The 27,059-nt window shown below is 31.1% G+C and overlaps 1 protein-coding gene and 1 pseudogene across 1 annotated transcript in view; both read left to right on the top strand.

Moving 5' to 3' along the window:
- The window catches only part of LOC145293997 (dynein axonemal heavy chain 10-like), a 345,710-nt gene that overhangs the window by 123,333 nt on the left and 195,318 nt on the right, over window positions 1-27,059 (top strand). The window contains exons 34-40 of the mRNA XM_080140914.1: window positions 739-927; window positions 2,997-3,143; window positions 3,369-3,560; window positions 9,641-9,759; window positions 16,830-17,124; window positions 20,240-20,497; window positions 25,573-25,774. Of these exons, the coding sequence (XP_079997040.1) occupies window positions 739-927; window positions 2,997-3,143; window positions 3,369-3,560; window positions 9,641-9,759; window positions 16,830-17,124; window positions 20,240-20,497; window positions 25,573-25,774 (1,402 nt within the window). The remainder of the gene's footprint in view (window positions 1-738; window positions 928-2,996; window positions 3,144-3,368; window positions 3,561-9,640; window positions 9,760-16,829; window positions 17,125-20,239; window positions 20,498-25,572; window positions 25,775-27,059) is intronic.
- Window positions 26,198-26,315, top strand: LOC145242144 (5S ribosomal RNA; annotated as a pseudogene).

The following is a 27,059-nucleotide window of genomic DNA, read 5'->3' as shown; positions in this document are numbered from 1 at the left end:
TATAAAATTACTATGTTATTTTTTCCTTGACGCCCAACATATGTGCTGCTTTTTGTGAGATGTCTTACCCTCGATCTTTCTTCTCTATTTATTATATTTATTTATCCCACAAAAGCAGATGTCTTGCCTACGTACGTGATCGTCCAGATGCACATGAAAAAAAAGTCGACATTTACATCAGCTGAACCACCATGTATATAACAACTAGTGTTGGGACGATTAATCGGGAATCGGGAAAATCGGAAGATTTGGGATTGTCAGAATCGGAATCGGCAAAAATTGGTGCTTATTTTCCGATGCCAAAACGATTCTTTTAATTGTCTTTTTTTATTTGATTTTGTTTTAACCCAAATCTTCAATTGATGATAATAATGATAAAATAATAAATATTTATTGATTTTAAATTACCAATAAACCTAAAATCGATAGATCATCATCCACAAGTGTATTTTGACATTTAGGAAAATATCTGCATATTTAACATGTGTTTTTTTACGAAAATCAGAGGAAATCTAATAGTTAAATAATTAGAGATTTATAAAGAATCGGAATCGGGAATTTAGCACAAAATCGGTAATTGTATCGGAATCAGGAAAAATATTGGAATCGTCCCATCACTAATAACAACCCAGATGAAAGTCCAAATAATATGAATTATGAATTCTCATTTTCTTTTTGAAATATTCTAAAACATATGTTGTTTTTATTTATCTGTTTATTTATTTATTTATTTTTTAGTTTGAAGGACAAGAAATTTCCTTGGATCCAAGAGTGGGAGTTTTTATCACAATGAACCCCGGTTATGCAGGACGAACGGAGTTACCTGAATCCGTGAAGGCGCTGTTCCGTCCCGTTGTTTGTATTGTGCCTGACCTTCAACAGATTTGTGAAATTATGCTTTTTTCCGAAGGATTTCTCATGGCAAAGGTAAAGAAAAAATAGATTGATTAAAAGAGATTTTTTTTGTGTGCTTGTGCAGTTTACGGTACGTGCAAATTTTTTTTAGATAGGATTTTCTAATTAAATTTAATTTTTACAGTATCCGTTTTATTTTTAAATGGAAATCGCCCCAGACAAGATATAAAGCCACTTGATATAAGGAGCTAAAAAAAATACTACTTTAGGTTAAAAAATAGCTAATGTTAAATGTCATATGGATTGATCTCAACCCCCCCCCCAAATAAAAGTAATTCTACTCCCCTTGTCAGAAACATTGCTCATGGAATGTGAGGACAAAATAAGGAAAGCTAGAGTTATAAGGCTTTTGTTATTTTCATTAATTAAAGGTCATAGTTTCCATCGGCCAAAAAATTGTGCAAATAACTATCAACATGAGGTCAGTAGTCTGAAAAATATAAGCTAGCAGCATCTGTGGAAATTCCACGGGGAACTCATTCATATGTAATATATTGAAGCTCAGCGTAAATGGAAACGCTCTGATATTCATGTAACTTTTTTGTCAAAACTGCAAAAGTATTTATCTAAGCTAGCAAGGACGCCCGGCGTAGCCCGGTCGTAAAGTACGCTTAAATATAATATTTTAATTCTTGCAGATTTCGTATATGTTATTATAGAGTTAATGTTCTATCGATTTTTGTATATTATAAAGTTGCGATTTCAAAAATAAAAAAAAAATATATCCATATGACTTTGATGCATCAGCTTTAATCGAAACCGAAACCAAAACTTATGAAGAAAATAAATATATATATATGTGTATATATATATATATATATATATATATATATATATATATATATATATATATATATATAACTGGAGTTCCTTCAGCTATAATCGAAACCGAAAACAAAACTTATGAAAAATTCTTGGTAAAATTATTTATTACAAGAAATGAAAGTCCATAACAATTAAACGACAGTCACTCGGACGTAAGTTTGACACACACAATAAATAACACACATGATATCCTATTAATATATGAATAATACAATTTATCAATCTCCATTCATATTATTTGAATTATTCGGACTACTGTTCTCATCGTCATTGTTGTTTGACCGATATAACCTCTAACCTTCTTCAAATGTACCTTGTCAAGCTCGGGAATCTTTTTGTCAAACTCGGGAATTTGCACAAAATTTTGAATGAAGCCCTTTATTTAATCCCAGAAGGGAAACACGTTCTCGTTCCATCAGCCATCAGATTGGATAGAAGTATTAAATGATATACAACTGTCAAGGGTGTGAGTTCATATAGAAACGTTAATTTAATTTGAATAAAATAACATACGCATCAAGTGAGCTTGAAAGCCAAATCACAACGTAATAATAGGAAAATAAACAAATACTTTATTTGTTTCAAATGAGTAAAATATTTGGGGTTTTTTTCCTAATACTACGCCGTGATTTAGCTTTCAAGCGCGCTTTATTCGTATTTGATTTTATTCAAATTAAATCAACGTTTCTATATGGAACTCACACCCTTGACGTTATTCTCGTGTTGCCTACGCACTGTTCCAGCATTTTGAAATAGAATCGCTGCGATACAACGCGTTGCTCTTTACAAACAGACTTTTCTTTCTCCAACTTTACAACATGGCAAGAAAGAAGAAAAGAAAAAAAAAAGAAGAAAAAAAAACGACATACTGAGGATGGAGTTGTAGCTCCGCAATATATTTGTTATAAATTTCAAACAAGTAAAATATTTGTTTATTTTACTAATATTATGTGGTGATGTGGCTTTCAAGCGCACTTGATGTTTATTTTATTTTAATATACAACTGTATTATTAGTATCGCCTGCACTGTGGATTGAACTTTCAACCTCCGGAAGAGTGTTACTTAGATGTAACATAGCACTTTATCTGTTACGCCACTGGAGATGTAAATAATAGTTTTAATAATCCAATGAATACGAAATAACAATATTAATCTAAAATATTCCGAAATATGCATTGGCTTATTAGTGCCATAACTTTACAATAATCATAATAGTTTTTGTTCTTCCTTTTTATAATCTATTTTATAATTACAGGTTTTGGCCAAAAAAATGACGGTTTTGTACAAGTTGTCCAAGGAGCAGTTGTCAAAACAGTATCATTATGATTTCGGTCTGAGGGCCTTAAAGTCCGTTTTGGTAATGGCAGGAGAACTGAAGAGGAGTTCGGCTGATCTGGCAGAGGTAAAATTCTATAATGCATTCCTTTTCATGATAGCAATTGTTCTGAAAATTAATAGATATAATGTGATGTTGCCAGTGCAACTCACTGCTACTTGAGTCCCTGACTTGTCAAAGTATTTATATACTTATTGGAAGAGTCTATTGTGTATTCCAGTGGGGATGATATCGCAACAATAATTATCTTGTGAAATTTGGAATTTTTTTCTTTGTTTTTTTTTTCTCCAGGATGTTGTGTTGATGAGAGCTTTGAGAGACATGAATTTACCAAAGTTTGTCTTTGAGGATGTGCCTTTGTTTTTGGGTTTGATCACTGATCTTTTCCCAGGCTTGGACTGTCCCCGGGTACGATACCCTGATTTCCATGAAGCAGTTGAAGAGTCTTTCACTGAAAAGAACTATGTACTCATTCCTGTTCAAGTAAGAAATATACTTATTTCTCCTTTTCTTTTTATTAACAGACGAACTGTACCCGACCACGCGTTGCTGTGGTGCAGTTTGTTAACATGGAACTGATTCCTCAAGAAAAATTGCCTTTTGTATTGTTTATTTACTTTTAATATTTTCTGCAATTTTGTTTCCTCAAAAAAAGATTCCTTTTTTACCATAAATTGTTAGGGGAAAGGTTTTTTGGGGGGGTTTTCAGGAAAAGAAAATTGGCAGTAAACATTTCTTTTTGCAAACGGAATTTTTATTACAAAAAGAAAAAATGAATGCTTTATATGAACACTGTAAATAGGTGAAAGTAGAGAACATTTTTTTGTTTTTTTAAGAGAATGTACAAATTATTTTTTTGTCAACAGATGTTTAGAAAATAAACAGAAAAAATACTCCCATCATTAATTAATTAATTATGCAAAAAAAAATAAATAAAATGTTGATTTAGTGTTTCAACATTTAAACAACGCTCGGTCGAACCCTAACCATAAATGGAATCAAGGAGTGGTGTCAAATTCTGCATGAGTACCATTCTTATTTTTGCAGTGTGCTATCAGCGATTGCCAACTAATAAATGTAACCAAAATGCGAAAAATTCAACAATAAAATAATTTTAATAATTGCTCAGCTTCTAATAAAAATCCTAGTAAATCAATCCCCTTTATTTGTTCAGTTGTTGTAAAAATGGAAGGGAAGCTTAAATTTCACTCGATTTTAATTTTGTATTTATTTTAAATTGTGCCCCCCAACAAATTTAATCCAAAAAATAACGGTGCTTCTACATTTTATAGCCGAAATTGGAGACGCCATTTTATTTAATACACCTTCTGTGCAAATCATGGTTAGACTATGGCCGAAGCATGAAATAAATAACCAAAAATATAAACTGTAGAACGATTGCCGTTAAAAAAATTAAATTAATTAAAATAAATAAATAAATAAATAAATAAATAAAAAACAACCCAGTTCCCCGTAAAAAAAAAGAAAAAAACAATCATTTAAATTAATTTGTTGTTAACCTTTCAAAGTTGCTTTAATTCAAAATAACGTTTCCAGTTACTAATTTGTTCGAAAAAAAAAAAAAAGAAAAAATGTTGCTTTCATTACCAAATTGTTTCATTAAGATTCATAATATTTAATTATAAATAATATTTAGGTTTGGCAATAAATTCCTAAACTTTTGTCACACTAAGTAATTTAGGTGACTGAAATAGGAATTTAAAGATTAAGGACAAAACTGAATTTCCCCAAAGGAAAGAAAAAGTGTTTGTACACGTGATAAAAAAAAAAGAAAGTTACGGCCGAAGCATAAAATAAATAACAGAAAATATAAACTGGAGAACGATTGCAGTTAAAACCCAAAATAAGAAGAAAAAAACCCACTTCCCCATTATAAAAAGAAGAAAAAAACAATCATTTCAATTGATTTGTTGTTGACCGTTCCAACAATAAAAAAATGTTAAAAAAATATTTTATAAAAATTCAACGTTGCTTTCATGACGAAATTGTTGTGTTAAAATAATTTTTTTATGCAAATTTTTCGCTAAATGTTTGTCCAATTATATTTTGATAAATTATTATACGATAAATGTTTTGGTTTTGTTTCGGTATTCAACTGGCGCTCGCCCAGTTTAAACCCTGATGAATATGCCATGTGATTTTCTGTTTGTAATAACCCAATATGTTCCATGGAAAACAGGCCCGTTCTCATTAATTAAATGGAAAAAACTTCCAAATAAACGGGTCTCGGAATAGACACCCCAAACCTCCCCATGTTAAGAACAGCTTTTTGAATAGACAACTCGTAACCGTGTTAGCATACCCGGAAACCTATAGAAGTCGACATGTGGAATGTGAACGATGATTTTGCCGTAAGGTAATAATGTACTAGCGTATCATTCTATGCAGAAATTCCTAAGCTCCTTTCACACTAAGTAATTTAGGTGACTGAAATAAGAATTTGAAGATTAAGGACAAAACTTAATTTCCCCAAGGGAAGAAAGTGTTTGTACACGTGATGAAAAAGTTACAAGAATTATTTTCACGGCGAGCTAACCAATTCAGTAAAATGTTGAAGTCAAATGAACCCAATGTAAAAATGCATTTGGAGATAAATAATAGTTTTCTGTGTATAATTCCAAGATAATTAGTTCAGTAAAGTCCTAAGATATTGAAGTAAATATTACACAAAAGGAAACACCTTGTTTGTGATAAAAACAGCATCGGTATTGAAATTCATATTGCTTTGAGTTATATCGTAACGGTGTTTACAATCGCAATTCAATTGAAAAAATGGGAACATGAAGGAAACGAAACGAAAGCATACGAAACGCAGTAAACTGGAACTGAGATTTTTAGAGATGCATCTAGAAATGCATTGTTTACATTTTTAAATGTAGTAGTTTTCGATTTAATATTTTAAAGCACTCGTAAATTGAATTATTACAAATCGTGATTGATTAAGTCATAATCACTGTACGTGAAAATTGGACAGTTTACATTTTGTAATGCGATAACCGGAAAATAAATATTTAACTCTGTAATCGGAAAAACCGAAACAGAAAAAAGAAATCATCGAACGAAACGAAACTAAAGGAAAAGGAAAAATATAATATATGTTAATCAAAAAAAAAAAAAAAGAAAAGGAAAGAATCGTTTTTTTTTCCTAGTGTAATAATGTTTCGAAATAAATTGTAAATAAGCAATGTATAATTAGGCGTGGTGCGTTTCCTGCAATAGGAAGCATTTCAGGTTTTGTATGCAACTGCAAAACTCGAAATCAGTGTGCGTTCGTATTAGTCACTTGTGAACGATGAAAATGAAAGCGGTGTAAATGGGGAGCAGGGAAAAGAGGAATTAAATAGAGAGAAAAGATTTTACAACTTCCATTGACTGTTACAGGTTTTGGCAGTAAACTCTCACCAGAAAAAATAGGAATGTACGATTATCGAGGAAGTGTAGAGGTAATATGCCTATAGCACACCTCAGATAATGTACCGCAGTTTGTGCATATTACATTTGCATGAAATGTCTTGAGTTTTAATCCTATTAAGGTCAAACTTAGAGGGAAAACTGACTCTATCTTATATATATATATATATATATATATATATATATATATATATATATATATATATATATATATATATATATATATATATATAAGATAGAGAAGAAGAAAAGATAACAAAGCCCCCTTTTTCCTTTCTTTAAATTTGATATCATTCTTTACATAACTTACATGTTTCAGACAGTTATCTTCATTTCTGTTGTCGTTGTTGTTGTTGTTGTTGCGTTCAAAACTGCAATAATGCGTCATGGTCCATAATGGCCTTGGAAGTTACTCTGCCTAAACGTAGTCCAAGTTCGATTTCGAAGCTTATCAGTATCGAATGAGTTTTGACCAGTTGCTTTGTCAATAGTTATGCACCAACATTGTAAAAATGTAATGCTGACATCGCTGGTTCGAACTGGAGCTAAGCGTTTTTTGACATTGCTTCTCTGCTTTGTCAGAGAAAGTGTAGTCTAGGAGCCACATAATAAGAATGAGTCTACAAGCTGAATGGAAAGGCTGAAACATGAATTGAACAAGACATTTTTATCTTAAAAAAGTTTAATTTATTCAAAGCTGTTCAAACATTTTATTGGCCAAATAATTAAATAAAATGCAAAGATAAAATATACAAAACTTTGTGTACTATGGTGGTAACTGAAACCGGATGATATTAACTTTATTTATTGGATTTATAGTTCATGTTTAATCAATAAACATTCTGTGAATTAATAGATGTATTCACTCTGTGAATTAATAGATGTATTCACTAAAAAAATAAAGGGCATCAATTTTTTTTTTGGAGATTACATGTGAACAGCCTGAAAAAAATCCACAGAAAAGAAAAAAAAACAAGACTAAATATTTTAGATTTTGAAGTGTGATATGACTTTCCAATTTAATATAAAATGAGCACATACGTCCTGCCCGTTTAGCTGTAAATGTAGACGTGTTAACATTTTATTTTCTTTAAAAAAAATTTTTTAAACAAATTTCTAATTGTACCTGCTTTCTGAAAAAAACAAAAAAACAAAACAAAAAAAAAAAACAAAAAACAAAAACAATCTTCATTTTTCGGCTACATAATTTCCTGTTTTTTTTTAAATTTTTATTTTGTTTTGTTTAATAGTTTCATTATTATTAATAACCTTTTCAGACTTTTAAACGATAAAGAAAAAAAATACTCGCATCTTTCTTTTCGCATCATCCTTTTTACCTTTTCCTTCGTCGTTAAAAAGTTGGAAAGAAGTTGTCGTGTCTCGACTTAAAAAAAAGTCAAAATTGAAAAGAAAAATCGAAAAAAAAGGTGTCGTGTCTCATTTTTTTTTAACAAAAAAAAGGCAAGACACAACTATTAAAACGTATTTCGTTTCACTAACAATAATTATGGTCGCATTTTACATAAACACAAGTCACGTGACATTTTGATCGCCATGTCGTCTGTGTTTCGACTTGGGCCGATAACATTACCCAAGTATTTATTGTTTCAATCCAAGAAAATAGATTTCTCTAAGCCCCATCCCCCACAAATACATGATCAACTCCTATTTCAGTCATCGAAGTACAGTGAAATCGATTCAACTTTTCAAATAGCACAAATAATAAGATAATTTTTATCTAAAAAATGGCACAAATAATAAGATAATTTTTATCTAAAAAATGGCACAAGATTCCATTCTAGTAATACTAATAAAATAATAATAAAAAGAATAAAAATAATAAAAAGAAAATTAAGATTAACTTACTTTGCGAGCAATAGAAGTATTGGTAAAAAAAAAAAAACTAAGAAAAAAAACGAAGAAAAGTAAGAACTAAATTTAGAAAAAGTCTTTGTAGACAACTTTTGTTTTGCAGGCATTCAAATGGCAACCATTCAGAACGAATTACACAACTACTATTCTTATATTTCATAAAACTGGGAGCAGTCATTATTTCAATCGGAAATGTACGGTAGATGACAGTAAAACAGTAGCATAAAAAATAAAATACAGAAAGTGTTCGTTGCATTATTATTCCATGACTAGCAGAGGGCGCCCGACCTTGCCAATTGTAAAATATGTTTAATATATTTTAATTCCTGCCGATTTCGCATTTATTATTACAGATTCAGTTCTCCATTGAATATTATATTGTACCTAATATATAGTACTGAAAAAATGACTTTGGTGTTATCAGCTAGAATCGAAACCAAAGTAATTAACCCTCTAAGTGTGCTCCCTCATATAGTGTTCCAGCCGCACTGACTACGATTTGAGCTAACCTGACAAATAGATAAGAAAGTTTTAAAATTAAACAGCTTTTAGTTATGATTAGTTTACGCATGCGCAAACTAATAGAAATGTCGGCAAGTTCAAATGAGCATTTTTCTTTTCAACTTGCGGATTTCTGTACGCGTTATTCATCCACCCAAATAAAGATTTTATTCATTATAAACCATCCTTGGTGTTTGTTTACTATTTGCTGTTAATTTCAGTGTTATGTGACCAGTAGTTTAAGAGTTTAGCGGTTAAATATTTATACACAGACAGACACCCATACATGCATCTACTGTTTTATTTACGAGTATATAGAAAAATACGCCACACTATTACGCGTAGCAGGCATAGTAGATGAAGCAGAGAAGCGAATAAAAATGGCAGCCTCTTTCTTTTAGGAAAGTTTATTTGGGAGAAGCAAGTTTGAAAGCAAATGAAATGAATGCATAATTCCTGGAAACAGATATGAGGGTTCAGCCTAATTGGGTGACAGAACAGATTACCATATAAAGATTAAACTATTATGTCTGAATCCAGAGGGGGGGGGGAATCGACCGGGCATTATAATATAGATTCTACCAAATAAAACGTTTAACAGCCTTCTTCGAAAGCTGAAAGGTAGTTTATAGCTATAAAAGATATTTCATTTTCAACCATTTTTTAGGTAGAGAATGTTTGGTATTGCTAACGAAGTGCATTGTGGGATTTAATTCATTTGTATTGTTTTTGTTTTGTTTTTTTGTTTTTTTTGTTAGGTGGATAAAGTAATACAACTCTATGAAACAATGATGACACGGCACACAACAATGGTCGTTGGACCGACGGGAGGAGGAAAGTCTGTGGTGATTAAAAGTTTGACAAATGCACAAATTAAGTACGTCTATCGTCTCTTTTCTTTAAATATATAAATTATACATAAGCAAACTTGCAGTAAAGCCTATATAGAATCACACCTCTTACTGATGAGATGATCATCAAAGTGTCCCGCATAACATTGAATGCCAATAAAGCAAAGGCTTTGAACATTCATGGCTAAAACTTGGTGGACAAGTCAAGCATAGACTAAAGTTTATTTGTACCAAATATAATTGGATTGCAGTAAGGATTATTAATTTTATTAACGAATCCCTGAGTGGAATTTCTTTTTGGTCATTCTATATTATTTAGCAGCAGAAGTAACCTTTCTATGAATTTCATCAGAGTGTGTTCCAAATAACTTGAAATGGATTATCGTTTTCTTGGGTTGTTGCTGATTGTTGTTGTCGCGTTAATCGGACTTCTACACAGAGCACACAAAGATTATGCCTCAGGATTATCTCGTCTGCACGAAGTCCTCCTTGTTAGCCATATCTATTTTGTTAGATATGCAAGACTGCACGTTCATCACCAACATGGAGAGAAGTAACACCCAACAGTTTCATACAAAGTCGGGGAAGGTTTTGCCCCAAACACATAAAGAAGTTGTCGTTGCACATGTACAGAAGCAATGTGATTATTCTCTCCATGGATCTGTGGTTACAAGCCTGAAACATTATAGCTTGACACACAGTGGCAAAGATGACCAGAGGTCGACGGATCCTGATATTGACCTCTTAGATTTTCATCAGAGCCTTGTTAGCAGGGTTGTGGCCTTAATATCGACGAGTGTCATGAGTGGCTCTGTCAGAAACCAGATATCCTAATGGCATAGCTTTGACACTATCATGTAGCCTTTGCTGTAAGGAAAGGATGAATTTGAAGTGAGGCCTTGTCTATTGGCCATCAATAATTGTAATCACCATGGAATAAAATAATGAGAAACTATCAAGTATTCAGATTTTATATTTCTTCTAACAGGGATTGAGGTGGTCATCCTCAGACATCAATTCGTATATTCACACCCACACTGGTCATGGAGTGGGGGTGACTTGTTAAGGAATGTTCACTTTACACGTCTGTCTCACTGAAGCCAATTAACTAAAGAGGATGCTTTATGTCTCACATGACGTCATAAGTACCTCCACTGGACCATCTGTAAAAAAAAATAAACATCCAGTGTAGCAGCAAATCCTGGGAACATCAACCTGAAAGAACAGTGGGAAATGACTTACATACCATACATTACGACTATGTAATCCCTACAGCCACCTACTTTGAAAATGCTGCTGTGAAACCTGACAGAGTTATATGGAATAAGTCAGAAAGTGTGCCAACCTTAGTTGAAGTGAGTGTCCCCAATGACGGAGGTCTGAACAGAACAGAAAAGGAGAAACAGACCAATTATCAAGGTCTCATGTATGATATGAAAAGACACTGGAATGTTAGGGAGATATCAATCATACCAGTTTTTATAGGTGCCACAGGGCTTATGAAGAAAAACCTGAAGTCCTACCTAACTAATATTCCTGGTGAACCAAGTGCAAAGTGATCCAGACAACTAATATATATAAATATAAAAATATATATATATATATATATATGTATATATATATATATATATGTATATATATATATATGTATATATATATATATGTATATATATATATATATATATTCGTATATATATATATATATTCGTATATATATATATATATTCGTATATATATATATTCGTATATATATATATATATTCGTATATATATATATATATTCGTATATATATATATATATTCGTATATATATATATATATTCGTATATATATATATATATTCGTATATATATATATATATTCGTATATATATATATATTCGTATATATATATATATTCGTATATATATATATACTCGTATATATATATACTCGTATATATATATTCGTATATATATATATATATATATATTCGTATATATATATATATATATTCGTATATATATATATATATTCGTATATATATATATATATATTCGTATATATATATATATATTCGTATATATATATATATATTCGTATATATATATATTCGTATATATATATATTCGTATAGATATATATATTCGTATATATATATATATATTCGTATATATATATATATTCGTATATATATATTTATTCGTATATATATATATATTCGTATATATATATATTCGTATATATATATTCGTATATATATATATATTCGTATATATATATATATATTCGTATATATATATATATATTCGTATATATATATATTCGTATATATATATATTCGTATATATATATATTCGTATATATATATATATTCGTATATATATATATTCGTATATATATATATATTCATATATATGTATATATATTCGTATGTATATATATTCGTATATATATATATTCGTATATATATATATTCGTATATATATATATTCGTATATATATATATATTCGTATATATATATTCGTATATATATATATATTCGTATATATATATATATTCGTATATATATATATATTCGTATATATATATATATATATTCGTATATATATATATATATATTCGTATATATATATATATATATATATTCGTATATATATATATATATTCGTATATATATATATATATTCGTATATATATATATATATTCGTATATATATATATATATTCGTATATATATATATATTCGTATATATATATATATTCGAATATATATATATTCGTATATATATATATATTCGTATATATATATATATATTCGTATATATATATATATATATATATTCGAATATATATATATTCGTATATATATATTCGTATCTATATATATATATTCGTATATATATATATATATTCGTATATATATATATATATATATTCGTATATATATATATTCGTATATATATATATATTCGTATATATATATATTCGTATATATATATATTCGTATATATATATATTCGTATATATATATATATATTCGTATATATATATATTCGTATATATATATATATTCGTATATATATATATATATATATATTCGTATATATATATATATATATATTCGTATATATATATATGTATTCGTATATATATGTATTCGTATATATATGTATTCGTATATATATGTATTCGTATATATATATATTGGTATATGTATATATATATATATTCGTATATATATATATATATATATATATATATATATATATTCGTATATATATATATATATATATATTCGTGTATGTATATATATATATATTCGTGTATGTATATATATATATATATATATATATATATATATATATTCGTGTATGTATATATATATATATATATATATATATATATATATTCGTGTATGTATATATATATATATATATATATATATATTCGTGTATGTACATATATATATATATATATATATATTCGTGTATGTATATATATATATATATATTCGTGTATGTATATATATATATATATATTCGTGTATGTATATATATATATATATATATATTCGTGTATGTATATATATATATATATATATATATTCGTGTATGTATATATATATATATATATATTCGTGTATGTACATATATATATATATATTCGTGTATGTATGTATATATATATATATATTCGAATATTATATATATATTCGAATATTATATATATATATTCGAATATTTATATATATATATTCGAATATTTATATATATATTCGAATATTTATATATATATTCGAATATTTATATATATATATATTTATATATATATATATATATATTCGAATATTTATATATATATATTCGAATATTTATATATATATATATATATTCGAATATTTATATATATATATATTCGAATATTTATATATATATATATTCGAATATTTATATATATATATATTCGAATATTTATATATATATATTCGAATATTTATATATATATATATATTCGAATATTTATATATATATATATATATATTCGAATATTTATATATATATATATATATATTCGAATATTTATATATATATATTCGAATATTTATATATATATATATATTCGAATATTTATATATATATATATATTCGAATATTTATATATATATATATTCGAATATTTATATATATATATTCGAATATTTATATATATATATTCGACTATTTATATATATATATATATTCGAATATTTATATATATATATTCGAATATTTATATATATTCGAATATTTATATATATATATATATATTCGAATATTTTTTTATTTATTTTTTTTTTACAAAGTCATCACCACATTATCAAGGCCCAGAGGCCACTCAAGGATAAGGGTTAAAGAGTGTACAGTAGAAGTTGGTCAATATAGTAATCATTAGTAATGAAAATTTTGTAAATTTAACTTATATGGAACGGCTCATCAAGAACTTATTTACTTTAGACTTGAACACAACCATATTGTAGTCAGCCGGAAAGCAGGAAAACGGAAGACAATTCCACAGGCGTGCAGTTCTAAGAAAGAAGCTTTGTTCATGGAATCTACGTTTAGGTTTAGGCACAGATAAAGAGTGGGGGAAATTATTGATAGTGTTTACAGCTAGACGAGTGTTTCTTGTGAAAGTTTGGCGAGGGGGGACCATAGATTGAAGCTCAGTTGAACACTTTCCATGAAAATAACGATACATCAGAGACAAACTCGCAACATCTCTTCTGTGAGATAGAGGTTGCAAGGAGGAGAAAAGGACATCTCCTACGAGGCTACGAAGTCTATTTTGAACTCTATCAAGGCAGGACAAGTCCTTTCTAGCAGCTCCTGCCCAGATGTGGCAACAGTATTCCATCCTTGGACGTACCTTGCTCTTATATAGATAGAGAATAGCATCAGCAGTGAGATATCTACTGGATCGATAGAAAGATCCCACCATTTTTCCAGCGGCCTTGGCAACAGATTTGATATATGTGTTCCATTTAAGATCAGGAGTAATGGTCAAGCCCAGAAGCTTGTCAAAACTTGAGGCCTCCTGAAGACGAGAGCCATTCATTTCAATTGATGACAAATGTGGATTAGAATGTTGATGATGTAAAGAGAGAAGCTTGGTTTTAGATGGATTAAAAGTAACCAGCCACTCCTTTCCCCATTGTACTATGTGCTCAAGATCAGAAGAGAGAGAATTGGAGAGAACTTGGTCGTTTACTGTCTTAGATGTGGTACCATAAATATTCGAATATATATATATAAATATTCGAATATACATATATATATATATATATATATTCGAATATTTATATATATATGTATATTCGAATATTTATATATATATATATATATTCGAATATTTATATATATATATATTCGAATATTTATATATATATGTATATTCGAATATTTATATATATATATATTCGAATATTTATATATATATATGTATATTCGAATATTTATATATATATATGTATATTCGAATATTTATATATATATATACATATTCGAATATTTATATATATATATATATTCGAATATTTATACATATATATATATATATATATATATATATATTCGAATATTTATATATATATATATTCGAATATTTATATATATATATATATTCGAATATTTTTATATATATATATATATATTCGAATATTTTTATATATATATATATTCGAATATTTATATATATATATATATATATATATATATATTCGAATATATATATATTCGAATATTTATATATATCTTTATATATATATATATATATATATATATATATATATATATATATATATATATATATACTAGCAGGGGTGCCCGGCGTTGCTCGGGTGTTTGGAGGTGTATGCTGTGCAAAAAAAGCAAAAAAACAAAAAAAAATGGTTAATTTTTTAAAACTTTGACCCCTATTATGACCCCTTAAAATTTATAGTTTCGGGCTCAAATCACTTTATTAAGTTAGATCCAGGTTCAAGGAACCTATATCTAAAATTTCAAGTGTCTAGACCCAAAATTGTCGGAGGAGTTTGGTAGAGTTCTTAAAGGTCAAATCGTTGAAATTTGACCCCTTAACAGCCAAATTTCTGGCTGACACCCGTCACATCGATTTTCCCAAATCTCAGTACCCGGTATTTCAAATTTCGAGTCTATAGACTAAAAATTGACAGAGTTATTGCGTAGGGAAATGTACACAGACAGACAGACACACAGACAGACAGACAAACAGACACGTTCACTTTTATAGATATATATATATATATATAAATATTCGAATATTTATGTATATCTTTATATATATATATATATATATATATTTATATATATATATATATATATATATATATATATATATATATATATCTTTATATATATATATATATATATATCTTTATATATATATATATATATATATATATATTTATATATATATATATATATATATATATATATATATATATATATATATATATATATAAATATTCGAATATTTATATATATCTTTATATAGAAATCAAGTGTTAGCGCCAGGGAGGGGGTCCCTTGATTTGTTAGAACTTCGACTGAAGTATAAAATGAAACAAAAACTGAACACAAGAGAGAACTTGAACACCTACTTGAGTGTTTAAGGTCTCTCTGTACAGGGGTTTGTCAGGAAAACCTGGCGTAAGGATACTTCCCCTACAAGTAAACCCTAACTAAATATTTAAAATAACATAGTATTCGCATGCCTAACCCTGACTCATACTAGGAACGGTGCACCTTTTTCAAGTGACGTTGTCTATAGTAACAGCACTAAGCTGGATACTCCACCAGACTAGATGAATTCTTGTCCTGGAATCTAGTAAGACAAAGAAAACACAAGAAATATATACTATAACATATTTAAATGGTTGGTTGGTGAGAGGAAATTTAATGTTTTTCACTGCTTTTCTAAGTCAAGATTTGAGAGGTAAATGAGAATTTTATTAGAACACAAGATTATCCATGTATTTCATATCATATAGAGACCAAGTGTTGTATTCTTATCTCCTGCTTCCTTCACATCTGAAATGAATTTCTTTTATTTTCAGGCTTGGCATCAGCACGAAGGTGTACACGATCAATCCCAAAGATCGGAGCGTCATTGAATTGTACGGCATCTTGGATCCAGCTAGTCGGGATTGGACAGACGGTTTGCTCTCTAATATCTTTCGCGATATCAACAAACCTACGGATAAAAATGAGCGCAAATACATTCTTTTCGATGGAGATGTGGATGCTTTGTGGGTGGAAAACATGAATTCTGTCATGGACGACAATCGTCTACTCACGTTAGCGAATGGGGAGCGCATACGATTGCAGAAACATTGTGCCCTTTTGTTTGAGGTGTGTAACAATATTTTTATTCACATAAAATGATTTAATACTGGATAAACCAATAAAAAAGTATATATATATATATATATATATATATATATATATATATATATATATATATATATATATATATACTAGCATTTCAGCTCGGCGTTGCCCGGGTGTTTGTAGGTGTATGTTGAGGCAAAAAAAAAAAAAAAAAAAATTGGTAGTAGGAAGGCATGCTCGAACCAGGGAGGAAAAAACGGGAAAAAACCTGACGCCTTTGCTGTTACGACCAACGCCAAACTGGAAGTAACGTAGGTTTAAATTAAGGATAGAAAATCGAAAGGAGAGGATAACTTTAAAAAATATCGGCGAAAAAAGCGACCCTCCCTCCCCTCTATAGAAAAGTGCCCAGTTGCAGGTAAAGATATCAATGTTTTTAGCCAATTTTTCGATATTTGTCGTCTGAAAGGTCGAACTTCAAAACGATACATCGTGGTAAAATCCGTTGCCTCTATCGAAAGTTTTAGGCATACATACATACATGCATACATACATACATTTATATATTGGTAACTAAAAATTTTCGACCCAAACCGATTAAAAAGCTTCCCCTATCTCTGAATACCTTTCATGTAAAATTTCAAATGTTTAGACCAGAAATTGTCTGAGTAATTTGGTAGAGACCGCAGAGGTAAAATTTTTGTTAACTTTGACCCCTATTATGACCCCTATTATGACCCCTGAACATTTATTGTTTTGGGCTCAAATCAAGTTAAGTTAGATCCATGTCCAAGGAACCTATATCAAATATTTCAATTGTTTATACCCAAAATTGGCAGAGGAGTTTGGTAGAGTTCTCAAAAGTGAAAGCGTTGAACTTTGACCAATTAACAGCCAAATTTCTGGCCGAAAATGGATTAAAAAGATTGATTTTCCCAAATCTCAGTACCATGTATATGAAATTTCGAGTCCGTATACTTAAAATTGACAATTTCTTTTTTTTTTTCTTTTTTTTTTTTCAATATACACTTCCAAACACCCGGGCAACGCTAGTAAATCTATATATCTATAAAAGTTAAATTGTCTGTCTGTCTGTCTGTCTGTCTGTCTGTCTGTCTGTATACATTTCCCTACCAAACTACTCTGTCAATTTTCGGTGTACAGACTCGAGAGTTGACATAAGGGATATTAAGATTTGGGAAAATCTTTTTAATCGGTTCGACCAGAAATTTTGCTGTAAAGGGGTGAAAGTTCAACGATTTGACCTTTGAAACCTCTACCAAACTCCTCCGCCAATTTTGGGTCTAAACACTTTAAATTTTAGATGTAGGTTAGTTGGACATGGATCAAACTTTTTAATTTGATTTGAGCCCAAAACAATTGTTAAGGGATCAAATTGGGGTCAAAGTTAAAATAAATTTTACCTCTGCAGTCTCTACCAAATTACTCAGCCAAGTTTTGATCTAAACATTTGAAATTTTACATAACGTGTATTCAGACATAGGGCAAGCTTTTTTTAATCGGTTTTTGGCTGCCAATGGGTCAAAGTTCAAAAGATTTTACCTTTACGATCTCTAGCCAACTATTCAGCTAATTTTGGGTCTAAAGATTTGAAATTTTACATAAAGGGTATTAAGACATGCAGCAAGCTTTTTGATCAGTTTTGGGACGAAAATTTGGCTGCCGAGAGGTCAAAGTTGAAAGAGTTGACCTTTGCATACTCTACCAAACTCTATCAAATTCACATTAATGATTTTTTATCAAAATTAAAATAAGGATTCTAGACGTAATGTTTAGTTTCATTATTTCTTAATTCTAATGTTTGTAAATGTGCTGCTAAACTGTTCTATTTTGGGGAATTAATTTTTCTCCATCATAGGACATTTTGGTTTTTTTTAGTATATATGCTAGTGTTTGGATTATTAATCTGAATTTGGAATCAGAAAAATCGGAACGTTTCGGAGTATCAGAATCGGTATCAGGATCAGAAAAATTTGTACATTTTTCCGATGCAAAAAGCGATTCTTTTAATTGATTTTTTTATTTGTTTTTGTTTAAAACTTAATTTACCATTGCTGTTACTAATTATAAAATGATAAGTAATTTATCGATTTAAAACTACCACTAAAACAAAAATTCATAGATTCCATGCCTGTAACACAGTGAGGGGAGGGGGCACATGTGACAGCAGCGGCAGCAACAACAAACATATACAAATACTGAGCTGCATGCGGGGTGACGTCACAGCGACGAAGAAGGAAAGAAAAATATTATGAAAAAAGAAAACGTAGACCATTGGTGTTAGAGACAGGATCACATTCCAAAGGATACAAATAGACTTGTTACACACATGGGCTGAGAGCAACACAAAAAGACGAGTCCTAAATATGGCTAGACAAAGACAAAGTACCAAGTGTTTGACATGGCAGTCTTGTTAAACACATTGGAGTACGAGAAGACTTTTAAACAAAAGATAAGGCGTTATTCTGAAAAGTACCTGTAAATAAATGTCTGTTGTTTCATTGAAAAAAGTGAGTCGAATTCTTTGTTTGTCTTTGTTTCTTGCAACAGTGTCTACATATTAACATGTGTGTAACATTACTAGGGCTATGGCAACAGCATATTCTTTTCATTGTTTTGACTCTCGAGTATATATCCAACACAGTCAGACACAATTAATCAGCCGAGAACCACATCACTCTATATAAAAGCATATAAGATATCAACGGATATACACTCGAGAGTTAAAACTATGAAAAGAATATGCTGTTGTCCTAACCCTAAACATGACACACCTCCACAAGTGCATTTTATGTTTGCAAAAATAAATGCACATATTACTTGATGTTTTATGATAATCTGAAAATTTTTAAAAAATTTTAATTTTTAAAAATTAAATTTTTAAAATTTAAATTTTAAAAAGACAAATATTAAATGTATAGCTAAATATTTATAGATTTAAAAGAATCAGAATCGATAATTTACAACAGAATCGGTAATTGTATTGGAATTGGGAATTTAGGACAGAATCGGTAATTGTATCAAAATCTGGAAAATATTGGAATCATCCCATCACCAATATATACTAAATTCTTCGAAAATGTTTCTTATTTCATATTCTATATTTTCGTCAAAGGTGTATGATTTACAGTATGCTTCACCTGCCACCGTGTCTCGTTGTGGAATGGTTTATGTTGACCCGAAGAACCTAGGGTACGATCCGTACTGGCAGAAATGGCTTCATGGCCGGCAAAACAAATTTGAAAAGGGGGAACTAGCAGTGCTGTATCACAAATATGTTGGTCCTTGTATTGAAATGATTATTGAAGCCATGATTGCTGGAAGACCCATCGAAAAACTGCGGACAATTTTGCCACTCACAAACCTCAATATGGTATGTAATATTTTTTTTGTTTGTTTGTTTAGTTTGAAAAATAACTTTTCTTTGTTTTTTACTTATTGATCAAATCAGGGTTTTTGTTTAATTAAAACATTGGAAGATGGATTCAGGAATCTTCTAAAAAAATTTAAAATCAACTAAAACATAAAAAAAAAGTTACTAAAAGAAACTTTTAAACTCACTAAACATGTCTCTTTCACTCAAATTTATCCTCAATTTCTTCCCATGTTTTTTCTTGGGCTTCCCCGACCAACTGACCCTGCTAATTTAAATGTTCTACATCTACTAGTCCAAGCACATTCATCTTTTCTTTTAATGTGACCAAACCTTTATAGTCTCCTGTTCTGCAAACATCTCCATATACTGTCCAAATTTAATATTCCTCTGGAATCATTATATCTAAGCCTGTCTTTAAAACTCACGGTACACGTCCCACAACTTATTCCATCCACTATTAACTCGTGCACCGACTTCTCCGTTTGTTTCAATCGTATCATCAAAATAATAAAAGTTCTGAACAACCCCAATAACCACGCCATCCAAATATACTTTTTCCATATCTGAATTTTCATCCATCTTTATTGTTATACACTTCTTGCATGTAGGCTGTAATTCCACTGCATTTTTTGTGTACCACAAAGAATTGAGTTGCTCTTAATTCCCTTTCCATAAACTAAGCAGGGGAATCTATATATTAATAGGATTGCGTGTGTGTTATTTATTTTGTGTGTACCGCTTACATCAGAGTTACTGTCGTTTAATTGTTATGGACTTCCATTTCTTGTAATAAATAATTTTATCAAGAATTCTGCATAAGTTTTGGTTTCGGTTTTAATTATAGCTGATGGCACTTAAGGCATCTATTTTTTTTTTTTTTTTTTGATAAATAATTTTATCAAGAATTCTTCCATAGGTTTGGTTTCAGTTTCGATTATAGCTGAAGGAACTCAAGTTTTCGATTCGAGCTGATGCACCCAAATCATATGGATATATTTTTTTTATTTTTGAAATCGCAACTTTATAATACATGGAAATCGATAGAACATTAACTCTATAATAATATATACGAAATCTGCATTTATTTAAATGCACTTTACAACCGAGCTACACTGGGCGTCCCTGCTAGCTTAGATAAATGCTTTTGCATCTTCATTTACGCCGAACGTCTATAGAATGCCAACATCAATATATCACATATGAATAATTCCCCTGTGGAATTTCCACAGGTCTTGCTAGTTATATTATTATTATTTTTTTTTAAATCCTTTGAGATGAGTAATTTGTATATATTTTTATTTATTTGCGGACTGTTATCCTCATCTTCATAGTTGTTGTTGTTGTTGTTTCACCACGTTTCGGCCAACTATTCCTCTGACCTTCTTTAGATGGTTAACTGTTATAGGATAGGAATGCTGAGCCTATTAACTGTATCCTCAGTAATTACTGCCTTCTATAGTTGTTGTTGTTGTTGTTGTCTGACCACGTTTTGGCCAACTAATCCTCTGGCCTGCTTTGGGTAAGATTGAAACCACTATCTTCAAACGGGGCGCAGTGGATAGATATTTCTAATGCCACAATCATTAATCATCACTTTGGTATAAAGAATAAGAATGAGATTGATTACAGAGATGGTATCGAAATATTTCAAATGAGATGTTGAAAAGAATCTTAACTAACTAGACGTTATAATGATATGTTAAAGTAAGAACGGTAGAACGAAAATAATAAAACTGATCTCTTTTTAATGTTGGAAAGAGAATGTTAATTTATTTACTTTTTTGTGCATCATGGTTTTACATTTTACATGTACATGTCATGGTTTCATCGCACTCCCTGCGGGGCATACACCATGATTTTATTGTGATCACCATGAGGTATAACCATTGTAGCAGAAACAAATAGAACTCTTTTTCTTGTGCGTCAGTGCCTCCCCTGACTGTGCGATATGGCACATACTGAACAATCAGAGGCATAGCGCAGGGACATTTCTTACCTCCTTAAGGAGCTCTAACTGCTTCCGTCCGGACGAGAAAAACTCCTTTTTCCAGCCAGACGCCAAAGAGAGCAGACCTGTTTCCTCACTCTCCCTTTCTGCCTACACCGGTATCGACGATTCCCACTTGGGAATAACTACCGGGCAAAGGCAGACAAGTTTTATCCAAGTTATATCTTTTTGGCATCTTACCCTTGCTTCAATAAACCTTTTCCTTGTTAAGTTTTACAAAGTTGTTTGTTCGTTTATTCAGTAGCTTGTGTTGAATTATTTATTTTATTTGGGAGTGCCCGAAAAGCACTAACTCAACTCCCTAAACCATACTTTCACTTCAATTCCGATAAGGCATTTATCATGCTTCTATTTTTTTTTTTTTTTTTTTTTACATAGGCATCACCACTTATCAAGGCCAAGAGGCCACTCGAGGATAAGGGTTAAAGAGTGTACAGTAGAAATTGGACAATATAGTAATCGTTAGTAATAGAAATTCGGTAAATTTGTTGACTTATATAGAACGACTCATCAAAAACTTGTTTACGTTAGACTTGAAGACAACCATATTGTAGTCAGCTGGAAAGCAGGAAAACGGAAGACAATTCCATAGGCGTGCAGTTCTAAGAAAGGAGCTTTGCTCATGGAATCTACATTTAGGTTTAGGCACAGATAAAGAGTGGGGGAAATTAGTGATAGTGTTTTCTGCTAGACGAGTGTTCTTGTGAAAGTTTGGAAAGGAGGGATCATGGATTGGAGTTCAGCCGAGCACTTGCCATGGAAATAATGATAAAGCAGAGACAAACTCGCAACATCTCTTCTGTGAGAAAGAGGTTGCAAGGAGGAGAAAAGGACATCTCCTACGAGGCTACGAAGTCTATTTTTAACCCTATCAAGGCAGGATAAGTCCTTTCTAGCAGCTCCTGCCCAGATGTGGCAACAGTACTCCATCCTTAGACGTACCTGGCTCTTATATAGATAGAGAATTGCATCAGCAGTGAATCGATAGAAGGATCCCACCATTTTTCCAGCGGCCTTGGCAACAGATTTAATGTATGTGTTTCATTTAAGATCAGGAGTAAAGGTCAAGCCCAGAATCTTGTCAAAACATGAGGCCTCCCCAAGACGAAAGCGATTCATTTCCATTAATACCAGATGGGGATCAGAGCGTTGATGATGTAAAGATAAAAGCTTGGTTTTAGATGCATCAAAAGTAACAAGCCACCTCTTTCCCCATTGTACCACTTGCTCAAAATCAGAGGAGAGAGAATCAGAGAGAACTTGGTCATTTACGGTCTTAGATGTGCTACCATAGATAGTAGTGTCATCAGCATAAATGTCTATGAATGATGTAACGATGTGATTTGGAAGATAATTAATGTAGATCAGGAAGAGAGTTGGGCCCAGGTTGGAACCCTGAGGGACTCCAGCATTAATACTGAGAGCTTCTGATTTCTGCCTATCAACCACTACTCTTATGAACCTATCAGAGAGAAATGATTTAATAATTGAGAAGACATTTCCAGCTATACCGTAGATGGAGATCTTGTGAAGTAAACCTTTATGCCATACTCTATCAAAAGCCTTTGATATGTCAAGAGCAATTGCCTTAGAAAGGTAGCCTCCGTCGAGAGATTCACTAATCCTATGAGATATAACTGTAAGCACATCTGCTGTAGATCTAACAGAACGGAAACCTATATCAATTTTTTGTGTGTCACTAAGAAGGTTATTTTTGCTGAGATGGTTGATTACTTCTCTATTTAATACAGATTCTAGCAACTTACTCATGACACAGAGGAGACTTATTGGCCCGTACTAAGAGGGAGATGAGCGATCACCTGAATTCTTAAATACAGGGCATACTGATGAGATTTCCCAGGGTGATGGGAAGCAATTCTTAAGACAACAATTTATTTGGATCCCCATGAGGGCATACATGATGGTTTTCCTTTACTCCCCGTCGAGGCCTACATCATGTTTTACTGCAATCCCCATTGAAGCATACATCATAGTTTTGTTATGTCGCCTTCTTATATAGCCGTGTCTAGGTACGTCTTGCTCTATTGTGTGTGCGTATTCTAATGGCCTCTATGTGGTTGTTTCCTCAGGCTCGTCCACGTGCATCTGTTCCCATTTCATTATATATAAATCATATATACAGTTTATATAGATTTATACAGTCTGGTGTGTATACACGTTATCGATCTCCTAAAAGGACCCTTAAGTTGTGTATCTACATTAGTAATTCTTAACTGTGTGTGTGTGTGTGTGTGTGTGCATATATGCACGTTAAGAGTTCTCCATACCTTTTTTTGTTATCCTTTGTCTTCTGTGGTGCGATTCTTCCCATTACTAGTCGATGATCTGTAAGTAAGCATTCAAGACAAAAACACGACACCAATTTTCTGGCAAGGATTTCTTTATTCATCTACAAGTCAAGCCGGGGACCCCTTGCATTGCTGACTTAAGCTTTCTTGCCTTATCGTCGACGCTTATTTGTCTAACCCTCCTGGTCTCGAAACTAACTCTATCTCCGATCAAGTACAACTGACTACCAAGCTTCAATTCCAATTCGACTGTCTACTCTCAAAAATGTCCCATGTGCATGTGTTGGAGGTAGTAACCTCACCCTTAACCAGCCTGCATCCAAAATGCACCGATCCACTTTCTCGCAATGGAGGTGTACATTTTATCAATGGAAGTTACTGAGTTTTATATGTATCACCGGCAACCCCTTTAACCTCTCTGCACTTACCAAACGCAAGTAAGTTGGGTTCAGATCAGTACTGCATCAACCGTGTTACTGACACACAACTGTTTTACTGTAATCCCCATGGGGCATACATCATAGTTTAATGCAATCTCCATGAGGGAATACATCATGATTTTGTTGCAAACCTCATGGAGCATACATCATAGTTAATGCAATCCTCACAGAAGCATGCAACAGAGTTTTACTGCACTCCACATGGGGCTATGCAACGAACTTTTACTGCAATCCCCCATGTAGGTATACATCATGGCTCTACTGCAATCCCCATAATGGCGTACAAATGAATTACATTCTTATTTCTCTTCATAGGTGATGCAGCTCACTCATATGCTTGATGCTCTTTTTGCTACCGAGATCCTGAATCCGGACATCATAGAAGCGTGTTTCCTGACGTCGCTCTATTGGTCGTTGGGCGCCTCCTTGATTGAGGAGAGCCGTATCAGATTTGACGACTTTGTCAAAGGTCTTGCCAGCTTACCCGCTCCAAACGACGAAAATTTTGCATCTGCAGGTAAACAGTTTTGCCCTTTTTCCCCAAGTAAATGCCGTCAGCAGATTTTTAATTTAAGTTTTGAATCCAATAGTTTATAATTAATGTTATTCTTATTCCAGGAAGTTTAGAAGAACATTTAAAACAGTTTGAATTATTTTGATTATATATGGACTACCGTTGTTATCTTGGATTTTATTCTCACAACGTTTCGGTTCATGTAACCTCTGATCGTCTCAGGTATGTCCAGTCAAATTCGGGTATCTATACCAAATTTCGAATGGAACTCTTTATTTCGTCCATGGTAGGGTAGCTTGCTCTTGTTCTGTCAGTCATGACCAAGTAGAAGTCTCAAGCAATTCATATTTTCATTATCGGCCATACTGAAGATTGAACTTTCACTCTCCAGAAGACTGTCACTGAGAAATTATTAATACTTAGGGCATATACGGCATAATTCATGTTGACACACTGGTACCCATTAGATCACCAAAGTTAAGCAACGTTGAACCTGGTTAGTACTAGATGGGTGACTATTTGGGAATTCCATGTGCTGTATGTGCTCTCTGCTTATCTCGGCATTGTTTTCAGTCATCTAACCCTTTTCATTGACACTGGCCTCAAGCAGTGCCGATTCAGGAGAGATGTGGTTGGGATTGCGCAACCCTTGCCTCACAATTACATGTGCATCTACCCTTACAGGAGGTATCCATTTTCTCTTGAGACTTAATGGAGGCATCGGGGACTTATATCAGTTGTACGACAGATCTTTACAGAATTACTTAAGACTTCTACCCGGTCATGTTTGACAGTACCAGAACAAGCTACTCCTATAGATCAAATATAGAGTTGCGTTTAAATTTCCATTCAGATTTCCAAGTTCGACATAATTATTCCCAAGTTCAATGAGATGCATCTGAAGATCAGAGGTCAAAGTTGTGAGTTTTGAAACTGAACATGCAGCCTCTAAAGTTCTCTTTAAGCTAATCGAAGACAGGTTTGAGGTGTAAGAATGTTGTAATAGAATACCTTTAACCCCTTTTTCCTATATGAACTTTTCCATGAATGACTATATATATATATATATATATATATATATATATATATATATATATATAGTACTAGCAGTATTACCCGACCTTGGTCGGGGGTTGATTTAATGCTATTTTTATGCTTATGAAGTGTAAGATAAAATAAATATGTAAAAATATAAATTTTTGAAAAAAAAATCTCAGTCGAAATTTATGAGAAAAGAGAGAATTTTAAATAAGTGTTTGTAAATGCATAAGTAATGTATAAACAATGT

The sequence above is a fragment of the Euprymna scolopes genome, chromosome 2, assembly GCF_053919585.1.
Source record: "Euprymna scolopes isolate OS-2025 chromosome 2, ASM5391958v1, whole genome shotgun sequence".
NCBI lineage: Eukaryota > Metazoa > Mollusca > Cephalopoda > Sepiida > Sepiolidae > Euprymna > Euprymna scolopes.
Note: the sequence above shows the minus strand (reverse complement) of the source record. Positions and strands in the feature narration are given on the sequence as shown.